The sequence below is a fragment of the Hetaerina americana genome, unplaced genomic scaffold (genome assembly GCF_022747635.1).
Source record: "Hetaerina americana unplaced genomic scaffold, ioHetAmer1.1.p SCAF_92, whole genome shotgun sequence".
NCBI lineage: Eukaryota > Metazoa > Arthropoda > Insecta > Odonata > Calopterygidae > Hetaerina > Hetaerina americana.
The window spans coordinates 997,903-1,017,324 of NW_027287561.1; the positions used below are offsets into that span (position 1 = coordinate 997,903).

Consider the following 19,422-nt stretch of genomic DNA (forward strand, 5'->3'; position numbering starts at 1 on the left):
AAGGATGAAAAGAGAAAGCTAGGTACATAAGAAGAGCAACATAGAAGTTATAAGGGTAGTTAAAGAGGATAGGCATTTGATAAAAGAATTGGAGAAAGGGTAAATTGAATTTATTGGCCATGCTCACAATCATGACAACTTTCTAAAGAATAAAATGAATTGGGAGGAAAAGTACTTGGACAAAAAGGAAGCAGAAGGCCATGAAAGAAATTCCTGGGCAATATAAAAAGCATGATGGGCATGGAAACACATTGCATCAGGAATTGAAAAGAATAATAATAGAAAGAGACATGCAGCTGCAGCGATGAGGCTTGGTCAATAGTAAGTGAAGATTTCCACCACTTAATAATGACATAAATCGCAAAGAGTTGTATAGAATTTTTTGATGGCTCTAGGTGCTTATGATATGTTGCTCATGATTATCGCACTTGCAGTAAAGTCAGTGCATCCCTATTTAGCCATAAAAAAGTTAGGTTGCAAAGTTTAGATTTAATTGTACCAAGAATGTGATAGTCAGCCTCATTACATTGGTCTGATAAACTAGGTGTGATAATAATCCTCTGCCAAACAAACAAATCAACTCATTGCTGGCCGAGCAAAATAGACAGAAATAAACATTGCGTTTGGCACATAAATTGAAAATAACCGAGTAAGTTCAGAAGTTTAAGGTATTGTTTCATAAATGCTATAATTTTGAATGGACCAGTACCCATAGATTTCCTTGCTGGCTTATTTTCTATCATTTATAGCATTTTTCCTGGCATTATGCTACTTTTTATTTGTTTCTTGCGGCTGCTCTCTCATTTCTTTTATCACAGGATTATGTACACAAACACCTGGCAACCAACAGTCATAAATTCAATTTGTCCAAGTGGGTTTAATGGGCTAAATTATTGAAAACCTTACTCAATTTACATAAGATTCCAATTGTATCTTTCTACCACTCAAGTCCATTGAGCACTGATTCAACAAATTTGGAAGTAGCATCTTCAGTGATTTTCCATTTGGTGAATCCAATTGGTGAGGATGACAATAAATTGTATCTATGAATGAAGGATATAAATTGGTGTTACATGAACATTTCAAATACCTTAGAATATAGAGGGAATGGGCATTGCGTTCCAAAATACGTGGATCAAGTACATTACCACTTCCTTTATAGGTTGGGATAACTTAATAAACATTAAGTATGCTAGAGAAAGTATATGAGCTAAGGAATCCATTGATGAAATAAACCAGAGGTTGAAGAACATAGGATTTGACATAACCCTTCATTATTGAACAAAAAACCCCATTATACTGTGTAAAGTGTCATGCTTATTTTTTCAACATTTATTGATTTTCATTATAATCTTTAGGATTTAGCAAAATTTAATTTTCATTGTGGCACAGATTACATTGGTGTGATTTTTCACCTGATGAGGGAACATTAACTGATTCTTTACTGACAGTGTAAATAGAGTGATGATTAAAAAAATTGATAAATGATTACTAAATTAATCATAACTGTGGTGTCTGTCATCAAGCATTTATTATATGTAATGAGTTAATGCAATATTTGTTGTGGTTCAGGGGAACGATATTGCAAATCAAATTTAATGCACCTTTTGATTTAATAGTGAAGCTCTCTTTTGCTCTCACATTGAAATTCCTCCCAGTCTCATTTATAGGTTTGGTGTAGACTATCTTATTATCAGAATAATGAAATTTTAACTGCAACACAGTTTCCTGTTTCCCTTTCTCTGTGAAATCGCTTTGGGAGGGATGCCATAACTCTAATTTCAGGCTTATCCATAACTCTTATCCTCTTTAGATTCCCAATTGACTTTCATTATTTTATAATGCCGCAGTGGGCAGTTTACGTTGAAGTAATGCATAAAGGTATCATAAAATGGTGCGAATTTGTCATCAAGTGTGGGTTGGAAAATAGGAATCCGTAGTTCATTACTAAAGGCAAGGCTGAAGCTTTCAAGGTCGATCTGGTAGACCATGCATTTTCACTCGCTAGTACAAGGAGAGGGAGATGGATGGTTGGCAGCACTCTGTTGTAGCGTGCATCCTTGAGCTGAGCATTCTGATGAGTGGAGTATTGGACAGCAGTGGAATGTTAAGCTGGAAATCTATCTTGGGAACAATTGGAACCACACTTGTGAGATCTATATGCATGCAAAAAACAGGGATGAGGACATCACTTGCATACTCTGAAGCCTGGCACTCAAAGTCTTAACTCAGAGCTCAGCATCAATGCAATCTATAATGATTGATTCGCTCGACACTGCATCCTCAATTATAAGAGAGAAGCTCCGGAGTTTGCAGGAAATTGGAGTTGCCAAAGAACATTTTTGCTAATGGTTTTGTATCACTCTGACTCACTCTGTGAGAATATGTGATGAGAAAAGTGCTATGAGGAAATATATCCAAAACACCAACTGAGCATGGTGAAGTGCACAGCAAGAAGCAGAAATTTCTAAGAATGATTAGTTTTTTGCATTGAAATCAAAAGAAAAGAGATCACTTATTTTAGAGTTCACCAGTGTCTCAAGAAATTTGATTTTATTTTCAAATAATTGGCTATCAAGAGAGAGGGCTTCATTTGATGTTCGAAGTATCATGATATCTCCTTGGAGACTGAGATAGATCGAGAAATAGACCGAGGCACAGAGCCCATTAAAGGATTTAGCTTTAAGATTGCTACTTGTAGTTACATCTACACATCTGTCACTGCACACCCAGGACAGGTAATTTAAACTACTTTTGTCAATGCCAGAAGAACCATAATAATACCATTTATCACAAAAGTTACATCGAATGCCATTTGCATCTATTTTGTTTTACTTATACACTTTATGCTCAAGTACTTAGCAGGCCCAAGAATATTTGAAAACCACTACAGTATATAATCTGTGGTTTGAGATTTCACTTGTGGAAGTATTTAGTATCCACATTAAAAGATTTTGTACTTTTCCACAGACTGTTGATTCTGTGGAAATCTTTCAATATGGATACCACTACAGTAGTATCTATTGATGGGGCACCCACGAAGATTCAACCAGATTGGGCCATTAGTCTGGGTTTAGCATTTGTTTGTATCGAGCAAGTCAAGTGATCTCCAAAAAATGGATGAAAGGTAATTTCATGCAATGATCAAACATTATTTAATGAGAAGTAAATCGTCTCAGAATGCTATAGAGGAACTTGCTGAACATGATGGTGAATCTGCACCCTGGGTTAGAATGCTTTCAAAAATTTCTAAGTGGCTAAACCTGTGAGAGCAAGTGATGGCTAATATTCTGGTCACCCTGTTGAGGTAATTATTCAAAATAGTTAATGAACTCCATCCTGTGGTGATGGAAGAGTGAAGGTGTGTGAGATTGCAAATGACAGAGGCATCCTGAGTGGATGGGTGCATAGTATTTTGCTTCAACGTTTGGACATGAGAGAGCCACCCACAAGATGGGTGCCTCAAATAGTCGCAGTTGACTGAAAATGCAGTTGTGTCGTATGTTCCAAGCCCAGTCGGCAGCTGTTTCATTGAAATCTTGGAGCATTGTTTTGTCACTGTGGTTGAAACGGATGCAAAACTGTATTCCTGAAACCAAGGAGCAGTCCAATCAAAGGGTTGCCCATGGAGATTGTGCGTCAAAGAACGCAAGGATTGTTCCTTCAGAGGGCTGGCTTATGGAGACTGTATTTATTTAAAAGTAAAGGTTATATTTCATTTACTATTTGGAAATGGGTTAAGGCTATTGAAGGTACTGACTATGCACCTTTATTAGACCGATTAGCAACAGAATGAAAGTCCCCAATGGGCCCACAAAAAGGCCGTGGCCATCGTGACAGTGCACTCATCCGCAGTTGTGGCCTATCAGAATTTGCTACTACCACCAAGATCTGCACCAATGGCGGCTCCAGACATACTGGTGGAGGTATGATTCCAACACATTCCCCCTCTTCTTCAGATTTGCCTCTCTCTCTCGAATTACAACCTGTTCCCCAAACTGAATGAGTGACTGGCGGGAAGGAGGTTGATTTCAAGCCAAGAGGAAACAATGAAAGAATTCCTATACCAATATGTATAAATCTATGGAATAAATTCATTTTTTTGCGATTAACCAACTACTAAATTAATCTCTCTACTCTTTGTCACTTTACAGTATTTCTATTTCTATACAATATGAACTGACAAAGGGTGTGTTTGCAATTTGATAGAGGGGATACATACCTCTGTTTTTTTTGACATTGTTTTAATGATTAGTTAATATACTGATAGGATATTTTACTGGTAAACTTAAAATGGGAAGCATAGTGAAAAAAGAGTGAAAATTTTGTTTTTTTTTAACCATGCACTCCAAAAATTTATCCATCTGTGGGCATGTGTGGAAATTGCCGTGAATCAGCCTTGATCAGGAATGTGAAATATGTTTCATTTGCCACATTAACTTTACTTGCTGAAATAGAATGGACAAGTCCATTCCCCTCGAATCGCCCTTTGTCTCAATCATAATGCAACACATACTTTTCTTGAAAATGGCATGAGCATCCATGGACTTAATGCTGATGATTCACCTCCTCTTACAACATGCTGTAAAATGATGAGCTGTAGTAGTAATCCAACAGAGAAGGCTACGGGATCAATCAAGGTGAGCAACAAAGATTTTTTCACTGTTTTAGAGTTCCCTGAAAACATCATACTGCATAACCTGTGTACCTACGTCAGCAATTTGAGGCAAATCCTAGGATCCAATCATCCACTACTGTAAACACATAAATATGCCGGAGTATATACAATCATTTCCACGCCATATGATGACTGGCAGAATCATCAATTCATACAATTATTCTTTGAAAAATGAAGGTAAATTATTTATTTTTCCAAATTTTGGTTCTTTTTTAAAATTTTCTAATTAATGAGTTTATTTTATATTTATAATCAAATTTTCGCAGAAAGGAATTTGAATTTCATTATCCTTTGGTAAATTTAATAAAACAGCACAAAAGCAACTTTTGCTCACACAAGATTGTAAACCCTAAATAGAAGTTAAATATTAAAGAGATGACAGCTGCCCGTGACATGTTGGACAGGATTCCCTCATGACAGTATGCCAGCTTATCAGCTTTTAAAAACATAATGAATGGGACTAATCTTAGTATTTTTTTGGTATACCTCCTAATTAATGCTCACCTGTAGTTATTCAATCGATTGGACCTAATTTGAACTCATAACTCATAATACAAAACTCTTGGAATGTTTTTTGACTTGTCAAAGGGTTTTGATAATGTAAACCACAATAGACTACTAATTAAACTCAATAGAATAGGAATTAGAGGAATTCCTCTAAATTGGATGAAGTCCTATATTCACAATCACACTCAGAAAGTAGTGCTATCAGTTGATTGGTCAAAATATTCATCTGAAGCATATCAAGTTAACAAAGGCATTCCGCAAAGCTCAACCCTTGGGCTACACCTTACAATTATACCAGTGTTGTATACTGACGACATTAATGTAATAATATCAACACAGGCATATCCGAGCCTTATGGAAAAATCTAAGTCTGTCACACTTGCAATGAACAAGTGGTGTACAGACAACCTTCTAGACTTAAATGTAAATAAAAGTAAAATAGTATACTTTACACACAATAAGAATGTGTCAGATGATCTGCAGGTAAAAATTAATGACCAATTAATTGAGCATGTGACGGAATGTAAATCTCTAGGTATTTCTCTATGTGCAAATATTTCTTGGGATACTCATGTAAAAGCCCTTGAAAACAAGCTCAGTTCAACTTGCTACTTATTAAGAAACCTGTATGAAACTAATTTATTTTAAATATATTTAATTTATTCAAATATAACCTACAGTATAATATTATGGGGATCAGCTGCTATTTCTCAAACCATCTTTAAAATGCAAAAGAAAGCTATTCGAATCATCACCAGGAAACATCACAATGGTCCATCAAGGCCTATTTTCCATGAATTAAATTTGCTAACACTCCCGTGCATCTAAATTATGTTTCTAATTCTATACATAAAAAATAACATTGGCATCTATTCTCTTAACTCTGCCTATCTTCATCATTACACCAGAGGAAGGAATTACATCCATTATGGGAATATAAGAACTAAAGCATTGGAACTAGGACCCAATGAAATGGGCATCAGATTATATAACAGACTACCCTAAAGTATCAAGGATACAAAGGGAACTGCTGCATTCAGGCATACATTAAAAAGATATCTACAGTGCAATATGTTCTACTTGGTTGACGAATATCTCAACAACATTCCCGACGAGTAAGTTCACTTTTAGTTTCCAGCAATGGTCATGGTCTGATTCATGCTGGTGATCAATGATTTTTCTGACTTTGATACTGAATGTGTATGTTACAGCCACTGTTCATGGGTTTGTAACAAACATTTATGTAACTATGAGCATCATTTCCTTGTATGTATCTTAATTGAGCCAGTGTCTTTTTCTCCTTTTTGACGTGCCTTATATCATGTACATACACCACCCACCTGGTATCTTTGTATTATGATCTCTGGGCAAATAAATAGTAATAATAGTAATAATATTTGGTATAAATTGAGAGGAAACCTTTTTTTATCAACCTTCCATCAACTTGACATATCAGGCATAAGATATTAACCTTATCCACCATACCAGTTTATTTGGTGCCAGAAATGGAATTGGTAATAACCAAGGCTATTTGCCAATGCTGACAATGGGTGCTTTAATTGAATAACTAACTATGGATACCATTTTCTGATAGTGTTCAAAGAATGACATTTGGTGAAGTACAAGTTATGGAAAACCCCCAAGGGTCATTCACCCTGAATTACTATTGCCAAAACCAGACTAAATATCTCAGGAGGATACTTACTTGTTCATTCTAAGCTCCATAAAAATGCTTTTCCCTTTTTCTTAAAAACATAGTGATCAATTTTCATCTGAAATTCCAGTAACACAAGACTGGCTGGTGGTCTTGAAACAATCAACTAATTCAGGCAATATTGAGCAACTCTCACAAGTTTAAGACAATAAAAATTTAAGAGTTTTAACCAAACAAAAAATAAATTGAAATTTATCCATCAGGAATCTATAAATGAAATTGAGAGCACGGTGAAGGCAAACATCCAGTTCTCTAAGGGAGAACCAATTAACTCTGCTGTAGTTGTGGTGGTTTTAAGGAAAATAATGTCGGGAAAATCTTTATATCATTTTCAAAAGGCTCTCAATGCCACTTAAGTATGCCACTTACTTCCCAGCTCACTCTTCAATTGGAATATATGCCTCACATTGTGGAATTGTTGAATGTCTTCATGATAACAATTTTGAAATCCAGGTTATTATTAGGGATTGTACGAGACTCGTAACTCACCAGACATCCATTGGTTCTATTAAAAGATTAAAAAGGATTCACTTACCCCAGAAGGTCAGAATTATATATATATATATATATATATATATATATATATATCTATGTTTTCTCCTTATTGTTTCCTGTTTGCCTATTGTTCTGAAAGCTGGCCAAGATCATTGGCTCAGCTTTACCTCTACTATTCTATATTCCATCCCTCAACCTGCTCTATGATTACAATACTTCTGCATACCTCTTTAAACAATACTACAACCACCCACCCTTTTAACCTTTCTCTTCACTTAATCCTTAATAATACACAAATCTGATATTATATGCTTGTTTAGTTGGTTTTCCCATGCCATGGATGACAACTACACTGACGTGGCAGAAGGGCTTCCGATGACCCCTAGAGCTGTGGTGCTGCTGGGAGCAATGATGATTCCCCCTTGTAGAGTCACCAGATAGGTCGAAGGTTAGGAGCCAGACGAAAGGTAGTCCATGCAACATCTATTCCTCATTGAGGCGATTGCGAATGCGTCTGACCCCAGTGGGACAGCCATTGAGTGATGGTGTCACCTATTGAGGAAGGCAATGGGAAACAACTTCAATTATCATTCCCAAAAATATAATGATGGACGCAATAGAGAATATGAGTCCTGGCGACTACGGGGCTCTGCCAAATCGGCCGTTTGTCGTGCCCGGCAGCGGGGGAGACAAGGCTTCCGTGGTCGTTATCTAACGAAACCCTTGCAAAGGAAACGGCAGAAGAAAGATAGAAGACCAATTTAGTTAACATAGGAACTTGGAATTTTGGCACTATGTTGAGGACAGGAAAACTGGAGAATATTAAGCGAGAAATGGAAAGGGGAAATGTAGGTGTTTTAAGTGTATGCGAGGTGAGACGGAAGGATAGCGGGGATTACTGGAGTGATAAGTATAAAATAATGTACAGCGGTGGGGACGAGGGCCAACGAGGGGTTGCCATAGTATTAAATGAAGAGGTAGGAAGTTGCGTAGTAAAAATAGAACATGCAATGAATGGAATATTAATTGTAAAGATAAAACTAGAACCGACAAACGTGGTTATTGTTCGGGTGTATATGCCACCAAGCAATCATACGTAGCAAGAAGTCGATAGGATATACGATCAGTTGGAGGACATAATCGCGGATGTTCCTCCAGGGAAACATTTGATAGTGATGGGGGATTAGAATGCGACGGTGGGCGAAGGAAGAGATGGTGATGAAGTGAGGGACTACGGTTGAGGCACGAGGAATGGGGAGAAAGCATTTGAGTTCTGCAGGAGACAGGTGTTAGTCATCACCAACTCTTGGTTTAGCCACCATAAAAGGCGTAGGTACACATGGAAACTGCCAGGTGACTCAGATTGGTATCAGATAGAATATATTCTGGTTAGGCAAAGGTTTAGGAAGTTGTCAATGCAAACAGCTTCTAAGGGAGCGGAATTGGGATTCATTACAGGTTAGTTGCTATGAAGTGAGGAGTCCGTTGTAAAAAGATAACGCAAGGGCGGCAGGTTAGGAAATGGAATGTAGAAGCAATACCTGGCTTGACAAGGAAGGTGAATCAGCAGGCTGTAGAGGAAATCATCAATAAGGGAAAAGAGTGGAGTACTACTGAGGAAAAATGGGAATGTAACAAGAAAGGGATATCGAAATCCGCAAAAGAAAATATTGGAACCGTTAATGGGGATAGGACAAGGAAACCATGGATCACGGATGAGATGATTAGAACGATAGGTGAAAGAAGAAAACGGAATAATGTACACCCGGAGTCAGGCAAAGGAAGTACAAGGAGTTAGAAATGAGACGGGCAACAAATATGGCAAAAGAAGAATGCTGGAAGACACAATACGAGGATATGTTAAGTATGCAGAGGAAGGGTGAAATCGGTGCGCAGTAAAAGAAGGTTAAAACATGTGTTATGCAAAAATTGAAAGCCCTTGATCAGTTACATCTTTGCATGATGTGTCTCACAAAAGAAACAAATTATGCTATTAGAGGTAACTTACCGGTTAAGGTTAAGTTTTTGGATGGACACAACTACCAAATAAACATCTGGTCTGCCCTAACAATAGCCAACACAACAGCCGACTCTTTAAAAGGCCCTTCTTCATATCTGTATACTTCCTTCATCCCGTCCAACATTCCTGTCCTGTTCCTGCCCTTTCCTCGTTTTCCCAACATTCTCCCCTCTATCACAGTCTTCAAGATCCCACTGCCGATCAATTCGCCCTTCATCCATTTTTCCTGCCTCCAAAGGATTTCTACCAACAAACCCCCCTCCTCACCCGTCATTCATAGTAATTCCTCGTTTGTTTTCCTTTTGGTCCTCTTCACCGTCTCTATCCTCCTCTACACCCACATTCTAAAAGCCTCGAAATCCTGCTTCAATGACAACGTTCCCGCGTCGTGCATAACTACATTCCATATCAAAGTTTTAACGAGCATTTCTTTAACATCCTTACCCAACGTCTCTGCCTTCAATTCTCTCCTCGTGAAAGCTCCTTTGCCTAACAAAGTTCTTTTATTTATGTCGCTACTACTTTGACCATTTTGGTCCAAAACACCGCCGAGGTACGTAAACTACGAACTGTATCACATCTGCTGTAGTAATTGCCCGGCTATTAGCTTTTCAATTCCTAGAATACCGCGTAACCTTTGTTGTATTTATATTTATTCTCACCCCAATTCTATCGCAGTGGATTTATAATACACTCTGCAATTCCTGCAATCTCTTGGCCGACGGGCAAATTAAAGCTTGGTCGTCAGCAAACCTAACTGATTTTGTGGATTCTGTGCCCACTTTTATTTCTACATCTAGTTCTTCCCATAATGCCTCTTTAATCATTTCCTCCACAAGTACGTTGAACAGCACCGGTGATAATGGGCAACCCTGCCTTACACCTCTTCCTGACACTGCCCATCCGGACTCCCTGTTTCCCACTCGCACCTGAGCAGTCTGAGACATGTACAGGCTGCGGATTACTCTCCTTTCCCTCCAAATTATTCCTATTCTCTGCAATGTACTCATTAGTTTTTCCCAATCCATTGATGAATTGGGAAAAAACAATCAATTCTCCAACGCAGTTGATTTTAGCTATCTCATTTTCGAGGGACGAATGGGCATCGTGTGCATCAAAACTTATTATCATGTACCTAATGAAAAGAGACGTTTCAGGCGTGATATGGTGGAATATCATGATTAATTAAAAATAGCAATTTTTGTGGAAAATTGCTATTTTTAATTAATCATGTACCTAGACAAGAATACCAATTGCAATTTACAGTTTCTGCTGTAAGGCAATCTATCGGCTCGAAAAAGTCAACATTTAAAAATATACCTTCCGATCAAGAAATCCTCACTTCTTCTTTCCGTTGGAATGCATTGCGCCGCATTTATCCGCTACAAATCGTACGAATGACCAGACAGAGGTGACCTTGGGCTTTGGGGCGTCACTCTGCCCAAGGGGGTTGCCGCGACCCCATCTCCGCGCAATAATAGAGAGACTCTTCCACCGCTGGCGTCTCACTCGATATTTGGAAGGGAGTGCTTTGGTTTGACCTTTGACACGCCGTCCCCTCGAGGTGTGCCCACCCCACTTGCGCTTGACATCAACGTGTCCTCCCCCCCAGCGCCACCTATCGCCTTTTTTCCTTCCCCTCATTATTCCTTCCAATTCCAAACCAAGGGCACTCGGTTACTTAGGGCACACGTCTCGTATTATGCCAAGAGGCTGCGGGATTCCCACGTTCAATGACCGCGGACTCCTTCCAGGATTCACTCGGTCACTCTGCTTTGCCTTGCCTCGAGGCCATAGTCACTTTGACTTTCTCAATCGGCCCATAAATTAAAAAGATCCTGGTAAGAAACACGACCACGTTGCCATTGTAGTTGGCAGGGTTGACCAATAAGAAGAATTCAATTTTCATTACGTCAAATGCCACCTAAGGCCTGCAAGAGCCCGTACAGAGTTTTGAGAAAAGAGTAAATGGTAGTTCTGTTCTACTTTGATCAGATTGGTTTTTTTCCCGTTCAAGTGCAGTATTCGTAATTGAGTACAATGAGAAAGTTCTCTTTCGATGTAGAAAGTAATAAATTTACTGACTACATCCAATTTATTATTAAAGTCATCACAAAATACAAAATATCCTTAATTTTTATTTCACACAATGTACATCTCACTTGTTTGTTTACCTCAACACGACTAAAATTATCGAATTAATCAGCCATGGGATCATTTCAGAACCTTCTTAGAAGTAAAATTATACCTGCTATTGAATTATTCTGAAAGTTAATAAAGGAAAAAACCGAATCTTAAAACTAAGAATCACCCACAAGCAACCACACATCACCAGCAAATTTCCAAGCAATCGCTTACAGCTTCAATAATACACTTCAACTCCTCGATCACAAAGGTATATCAGCACTTGCATTTCCCTTCTCCAAATTACAAATGCCCTCAGACGGTGCGCAGAAAGTGCGATCGGCCTTTGACGTCTACTTAGCTCGAAGAACTCGGGAGCTCGAGGTACGAGGAGATGTCTGTCTCCACCCGAGCAACTGTCGAAGTTCCCTTCGAGATGATTCCCTGCGGTGTTGCATTGAACGCTTAGGGCGCGACTCGTAGTCTTTTTTAAGGGGTGTCATGGATGCATGGCCAAGACTATCACTCCATCCAGGCTTTAATTTTACCACCAGGTAAACTATCTCGATTTCAAAGGAATAGGGTTTGCACAATTGGGAGGAGGATGCGTAAAACAGACGCATCAGAAAGTTAATTTCGTCGTATTAAATGGATCGGATACTTCGGCAGCATGATAACGTATGCCGACACTTTCGTTTGATGGACCGGTCATAGAGAAAGGTAGTCCCAACCCCGCTGCGTGACTTTCCCAAGGAGCCTTGCTTTCACTCCTAATGCAAAACTCCGCCTCGACAGGTATCCCGCAATCCCCCCCCCCCACGGGTCGGCCGCACTCTCCTGATCTTCTTATCGCTTGGTGATCACCCGCACACACGTCTCTACACATTGTTTCCCCCCTCGGCCGTCCTTCAGCTTTGCCCCCCCCACCCCAATCACCGAACCAAAATCTCTTACGACGGAAATAAATTGAAATCACTACTGTTTTTCATCAAGGTATTCGGGCTCTCCTTTCACTTAACTTCTATGTGACGGCTCAATTATATGAAACCTCGAACAGGCCGCACAGCACGACACGAATCATGATCATGATCACTCCCTCTTTGAATAAGGGCGGGAAGAACATGATGTAGGCGCACCAGATTGCCGAGCATCGCGCAATAGTTAACTTCTTCGGCACTCGTGCGAAGGATCGCTTTCTCGAAGATTCCGGGATGGAAATCAGGTGGGAGTGAAGTTCAAAAACACATGTTTTCCCGCGAAGTACGCGAATGCACCACGAATCATAAGCATTAATTAATAATGGGCTTCGGAGTGCTTGCGTATGCATACGTTCTTTCTAATTCTTTTGAAACGGGCGATAAGGAGTGCTGGGCTCTTTGTTTTCCGTTCTCCTAATGTCCATCACCATTCACCTTTTTCCCACTCGGAATCTTCATCGTCCATCATGATCTCATCCTCTTCCTCGCTGCTCTCTCTACCTTCCATCAGTGTCTATCATTTCGCTCAATCGCGCGTCATTTTTTCTTTCCATTTTCATGTTCGCGCACATTGCTACGCACTCACGAGCGCACGATCAATTAAGCGTCCTCCATGCTCTCATCGCCCAATGATGATGAAGGAATGACCGCGTGAGGAACAAAACTGTTTGACGTGGTCAGGAAGGAGGAAACTCCGCGGCATGAGACATGTTCGGTTAGATTAACAGCTAATTGAAAGGCGATCCACCTCTTATAAATTAGGAGAATGAGGTCCATCAATATTTAATGGCCATAAAAATGAGAGAAATACGATGAAGGCAGCACTGTGAACTGACTGGTGGCTTGTTTCCACATTTACCGGCTTCCCAATTTCATCGCGGCATACTGCCGATGGAGTCGCTGTTTGCAGAACTCGTAGAAGTCTATTTCTCTGGTGAAATTCCTCCTCACGATGTCCTTGATTTCTTCACGCACCGGGGGCTTGAAAGGATTGCGGTTGATTTGCGGGAAGTGGCTCATTTGATCTGTAAGTGAATGGAATAAAAAAGAGCAGTGAATGAAAAAGATCTTCGCGCAGGGTTTCGGTCGGTCGGAATTGAAGAGCATGAATGCCAATGCCGTCCTTTTCCGACCTATTATATTCTATAGCTTTCACCTTCACCTCTCTAATTCTTTCATCTTATCCACTTTAGATTTCTGGGAGAAATTCCCCCCTCACTGCAGGGCAGTGTATGCAGAGAGGCGATGCAAATGTGTTTAAAATTAGGCCCGTGAGGCTTCCGTCTCCTTGCAAATAATGCCGCGTCGGGGCCCGACAACTTTCGGTTTCACAACATTTAGTTTATGGTCGGTTTCCATGGAGTGCATCATCTTTAGAGCGGAAGATGAAGCGCTCCATCGAACCGGCCTTAGGTTTTGGACGATCGACAAACTTTTCTCTTTTTTCATCTCACGGCGCTATTCCATCAAGCGTGCGTCTTCTCAGAGGGATCGCTGACAGAGAGGAGACATTGTTTACTCGGCCCATGCTATCTCGTATGATTCGGAACGTTTTGAGCCGTACAATCTTGTATTTGATTAAAGTTAAATCGTGAGGGCGAGAGGTGAACGACTCAACCGGCTTGATTAAGCGTCCGCATGCCTGCTTACGTGAATGCACTTGCTGTGCTCCAGAGAAGAAGCGTGGCACGTAGCCTTCCAGGACGGCCAGCGTCTTGTTCAGATCCTCCAGGACTCCGACCACGGCGTAGTGCTGCTCCACCGACCACTTGGCTTTCTGAATTGCACCCTCCGTGTTGAATGGCCTGCAAGGATACGCAAGACTCATCATGCAGGCAATCATTTAGGCGTACGTGAATAAGCACAGTTGTTTACACGTACTTTACATAAACGTCATCATTTCTTGGCGAAATACGGCGGAGGCGCGTGGCAGGGGGTGCTGGTACACCAGCCTTTGTTACTTAATAGCGGGTGGCTGGGATGTGTTCCTAATAGCTCCTAATAGCCGGCTCACTATACAAGCGTCACGTTCAAGTTTGCTTTCCGATAATTGAAGATTGGCGTTGTTGTGATTCCAGATTGTAGGCACGAAGAAAGTTTCTTGTATCTATTATTACTTGTGTATGATTCGCTCATTGAAACCGGGTGAAGTTAGCACCGCACATATTATGTATCTTATTATTTTAATAATAAAAGTTTTTACCTGAAATTCTTTCGAAAGAACGTATCCGTGAACCAGGAAGTTTCATGTTTCGTATTAAATGTTTTATTCCCACTTTTGTAGAGTAAAATAAGAACGGGCAAAATGCCACCCGCGCCACTCCTTGGGACTTCCTGGCTCTAAGGTGCCCAAGGGTCACAGACACTGCAAATACGAGTAAACAAATACCATAGTTAACGGGAGTACTTGCTATTTTTCTACAATTTTCTCCAAGAGAGTTTTGGAAAGGCGTGGTGGAGAGGCGTAAGTTGTTACAATCCTGCATAAATTGTGGAAAAATTGAGGCGAGAACAAACATTTAACATTTAGTCATTTCATATAAGTGGTTTCATCGGAAAATATGAGTTAGGACACGGATATCAGATTCCGCTTCCGAGGGTAAATCGCCAGCTATTTTCTTCTCATATTTGCCATTTCTAGCGTTCAATTTTCTTTTCGATAATGCCCCAAATTCAGGCGAGCAAGAGTCACAATGGCTTCTAATATTTTACCATTATACCTCGAAAGAATAGCGATGACCTACGCCCGTGACAATACGATCACATTATCCGCGGGGATCGGGATGGTGCGGCGGCTAGCCATACAGAGGGCCCGGGTTCGGGTCCCGGCGGCGGCAGATATTTTTTTCAGTGGTATCCTGATCACTGCTTGAGGTGCTTTGTGGAGGGCACTTTGAGTGAGTAAACCGTCCGTCGGATGGGACATTAAACTGCTGAACCCCTTGGCGTGTTTCGTTATTAGAGTAGGCCAATGTCGACGCCGGGTTTCTCTCCACCCCTCCTTCTCCTTCCCCTTATCCATCCCTAATGGCGCAAATGACCCCAGCTGTCGGTCGCCTCCCCTAATAATAACTACCTCGGTCGCCTCTCCTAAAACTACCTTTTACCTTCTCCACCTTTTCTACTCCCTTTTTAGAATTCATGCACGTGACTTCATTAAAAAAATTGAAATAGACATTTTTTTCCTTAATATTATTGTTTATGCATTCCGTATTCGAATTTAAATTGATATTTTTCCCTATTACGTCTGATCTATTTTTGTTGTAGCGTGCATTTTCGTAGAATACCTGTGTATTAATAATATCGTTCCGTAAGTAAATGTAGGATCCACTTTTTTACATTAATATTACGACCGGTTAGTTCAATCCTTAAAGATTATTTAAAAGAGATTTTACGGGAGGATGTTTGGAAACGAGCAAGTGCACCAAATAACGCGACGCCCGAGCACATCTTGAGTGCGATAAGAATATGCAATCGAGTGATGGCTAGAACAGGAGATCCCTCATCATTTCCCCTTCAAACCTGGCCTAAGGATCGGCATTTAAACGAGCATCAAATAGAATTCATTAATATTTCCACTGCACATGGAAGGGTAAAAGGAATTCTCACGTATTCATTGCTTTTGTTATCTTCAGAAATGTGATACGTTCTAATAGTTTTAGCAAATCTTATGATAATATATACCAAAAACGAACAAATACTAAAGAATGGCAAAATGTTGCATATCATTTGAAAATTCCTGGGTGTCGTCCACTTTTAGGCCTGCCTACTTTAAAAATTACTTCAATCGAATACTTTAAGAATTTCAGCGATGAAATTAGAAACTTCAGATTTTGATTTGTAGTATTCATGAATTGGGAATATTTTTTCATGATATTCTTTTCGTCCCATATTTTAAATCCTCCTAAAAGACAATTATGATGCCTGCGTCAATTTTAAGTTACTTATACGCGTCTAATCTTGCGGGGCGCAAGCTCTTTGAGGGTGTATATCGGGAGTTGGGCCCCTCACGGAAATCGAATTCTCCGTCCAATCAGGAGCTGACCAGGTCGCAGCTGTCAACATCTTCACATGATGTGGGCGAAGAAGTCGGCGGGAGAAAATAAAATTAGTGCAGAATTCGGAAATTTTAACCAAGCAGGGGGCCTTCATTCAATCTTCCTTTCATTGGTGATCACATGACATTTTTATTGAAAACAAATTTCCAAGTCGAAAAGAGGTAAAACGATTGTATGTAGTTCGTTGCGGTGGGCATTTTGTTACACCGGAGCATTTGGCGGAAATGAAACAATGAAGATCAAGATGGCGATGAGCGCGCACCCTCGACAGCCTGCGATCGGGTCAAATCTTGAAATTCAAACTTGTAAAAAACTGCCAATGGAAGGACGCTCCAGCATTAGAGACTACACTTTTTATTTTAGGATTGGCTGCGTGAGGCGTGATTATATCGGGATGTATTTGGTTGGAGACCGTCTCGTATATGGGGACACAGCACCGAAAAGGCGAATGCCAGACGTGAACCCGTGACCTTTTGTGACCCTGTTCTACTTCCACATCCACTCGTAAGGTTGACCACGGCTCGTAAGGCTTTAACTGGTTAGTGAAACTTTAGATAAAAATCTCAATTTAGTGATTTGAGCCCGCGCGGATGTAAATTGTATCCCAATGTGTTCATGAAAAGTACCCTTCCGGTGGTTTCCAAGGAAGCAGCTGGAAAGAGTGTCAGGTAGCCAAGTGACGGAATTCGACTCTCGGATTCAAATCGCGGACTGCCTGGGGTCAACGACCTCGGACGTCCCCGGGGTCTCTAAATCTACCAAAAGGCCATTTCTGAGGGCTCGCAGTTCCCCGTCCCTCTTCATTCTGTGCGCCGGAAGGGCGAAGGGATTCTCGAAATGAATAGTTCGGCGCGAGGTTTCCCCGAAAGTAAGTTTTAGGAGCGAGTAAATAAGTCATGTTTAAATGAGTGATGAGCTATGGTTAAAAAGTTCAAGATTATTAACATTCATAAAGTCTGAATTTTGCAATTCCCATATTTATTTATTTTGCATTAGTTCGAAAACAGCACTTCGACCTTCACATCGGACTTTGAGCATTGATAATGTTCAAAGGGAGGGTGTATGTCATTTGAAAATTACATACACCTAAGCCCTAGGTGGAGGAAAAACCACTTAGGCGGGAATCGAACCCGCAACCTCTGGGTTTACAGACGAGGACGTTACCTCGCCCGCCACCGGGGCCGCGTTTATTCAGCACTTTTTGACGAATTTACAAGTATAGCGTTTTATTTCAAAAGGTAAATTAAGAATCGTGGAGCAAACTATTAATAAGAATGATAAATGAAAAGGATTTGGTGGAAGGATGCGAGGTGAATAGCCATAAAAAGGGCTTAGAGGACTGCGGCGACTCGTTGCCGCAGTCCTCTCGCTTCGGAGTTTTCTGAGAGGAAGAGGAGCAGGCAGAGGAGCGTGTTCGGGGGCCGAGTACACTCGTCGAGCATTTGGGGCCGTGCGCTGGACCAAATATCGGAAACAAAAGTGACACCAATAAAAGCCACCTGTTCCGTGAAAACCCGTTTTATTCAGGACTGAAACAGATGCTTAATACTCGAATTATTGGAAATGCTGTGTTCGAAAACTCTTGAAGGACGAATGTGATATGCACCTTTAAAACTACCAAAAAGTGTAATCGTCGCACCAATAACTGCAGAGACGTGTGCGTGTATGCATATTTGTTCAAGTACTTACGCATACGATCATTACGATCTTACGCATAGGAGTGAATGCGAATTTATGCCCAGGCGGCTGGTTCCCCAACACCGCCCGCCACACTCCCCTGCGGCGGCTTCCTTGGCATTACATGGATGTAAACGTGTAATTGCATCATTCACACTAAGCGTGGACACGAAGGGAATAATTATTCGTGTTGACAGGCCAGGCAGAAGGAAATTTACTGTAGAGCCAAGCGATTTGAGCAACCCTTTTATCAAGCAGAATCGTGATCATATTATAATATTTTGTATTTATTATTACCCTGCAAGCCACTGCTAACATGTGTGACAGGGAGTGATTAGACAACAGACTAATTTTGACCCGAATATGTTTACCCCTAGCGCTGTCGGACAGTATAATTCTGATCCCTTTTCATTCGTGGAAGAAGTGACGTTATAAATCAATCTGTTCTTCGCTTGACCTCTCTAATTTAGTTGACATGGTCTCTCCTACCGTAGTACCATAGAGCTAGTGATACATTCTCAACGTAACTGCTAAATAAACCTCCTTCCAATTTATGCAAGTGGTTCAATCTGTAGTAATTTAACCTTCGCTCCGAGAGTGATTCCCAGCCTAGCTTCTCTAATATTTCGAATACGCTGCTAATTTTATCATAACAAAGTTTTACAAATCTAGATCCTCTACAGTGCACGCGATCCAATTCGACAATTAATCCAAATTCGTGAGGATCCCATAATAATACCAGCAGCATATTCTAAATGAGGCCAGCGAAAGATGACATTTCTCTTTGACCTTGTCATCGCATCGCATAAAACATCGCATTCGAGAGGTGGAATTCCCCATTAGTAAAACATATGCTTGAGTTAAAAAAAGGTCAGTTACCCTTATGGCCGTGGGCCTAGCATTCCCTGTCACCCCCCTCACGAGACAATGCCGATGAATCATGTGGCACTGTGCTGAATACTTAGCCACCTTGTATTGACTCTTGATTTGTTAAATAACGCAGTTTCAGGCGCAACATGGTGGAAATCCTTAATGACGAAAGAGGAAACTTTGCTTTTCCACTTTGAGTATTTTAATTAAGACCTAGGTTTCGTTACAACTTCAGGTTTCCACTTGAAGATGTTGCGTTGAAACGAAACATAAGTCGTAATAAAAATACTCCATACGGAAAA

The 19,422-nt window shown here is 40.6% G+C and overlaps 1 protein-coding gene across 1 annotated transcript in view; it reads right to left on the reverse strand.

The window, feature by feature from the left end:
* Nucleotides 1-12,477: 12,477 nt before the first annotated feature.
* The window catches only part of pip (heparan sulfate 2-O-sulfotransferase pipe), a 111,657-nt gene continuing 104,712 nt past the window's right edge, over nt 12,478-19,422 (reverse strand). The window contains exons 7-8 of the mRNA XM_071598266.1: nt 14,166-14,320; nt 12,478-13,540 (exon numbers count right to left, since the gene is read on the reverse strand). Coding sequence (XP_071454367.1) covers nt 13,371-13,540; nt 14,166-14,320 — 325 coding nt within the window. The 3' untranslated portion in view covers nt 12,478-13,370. The remainder of the gene's footprint in view (nt 13,541-14,165; nt 14,321-19,422) is intronic.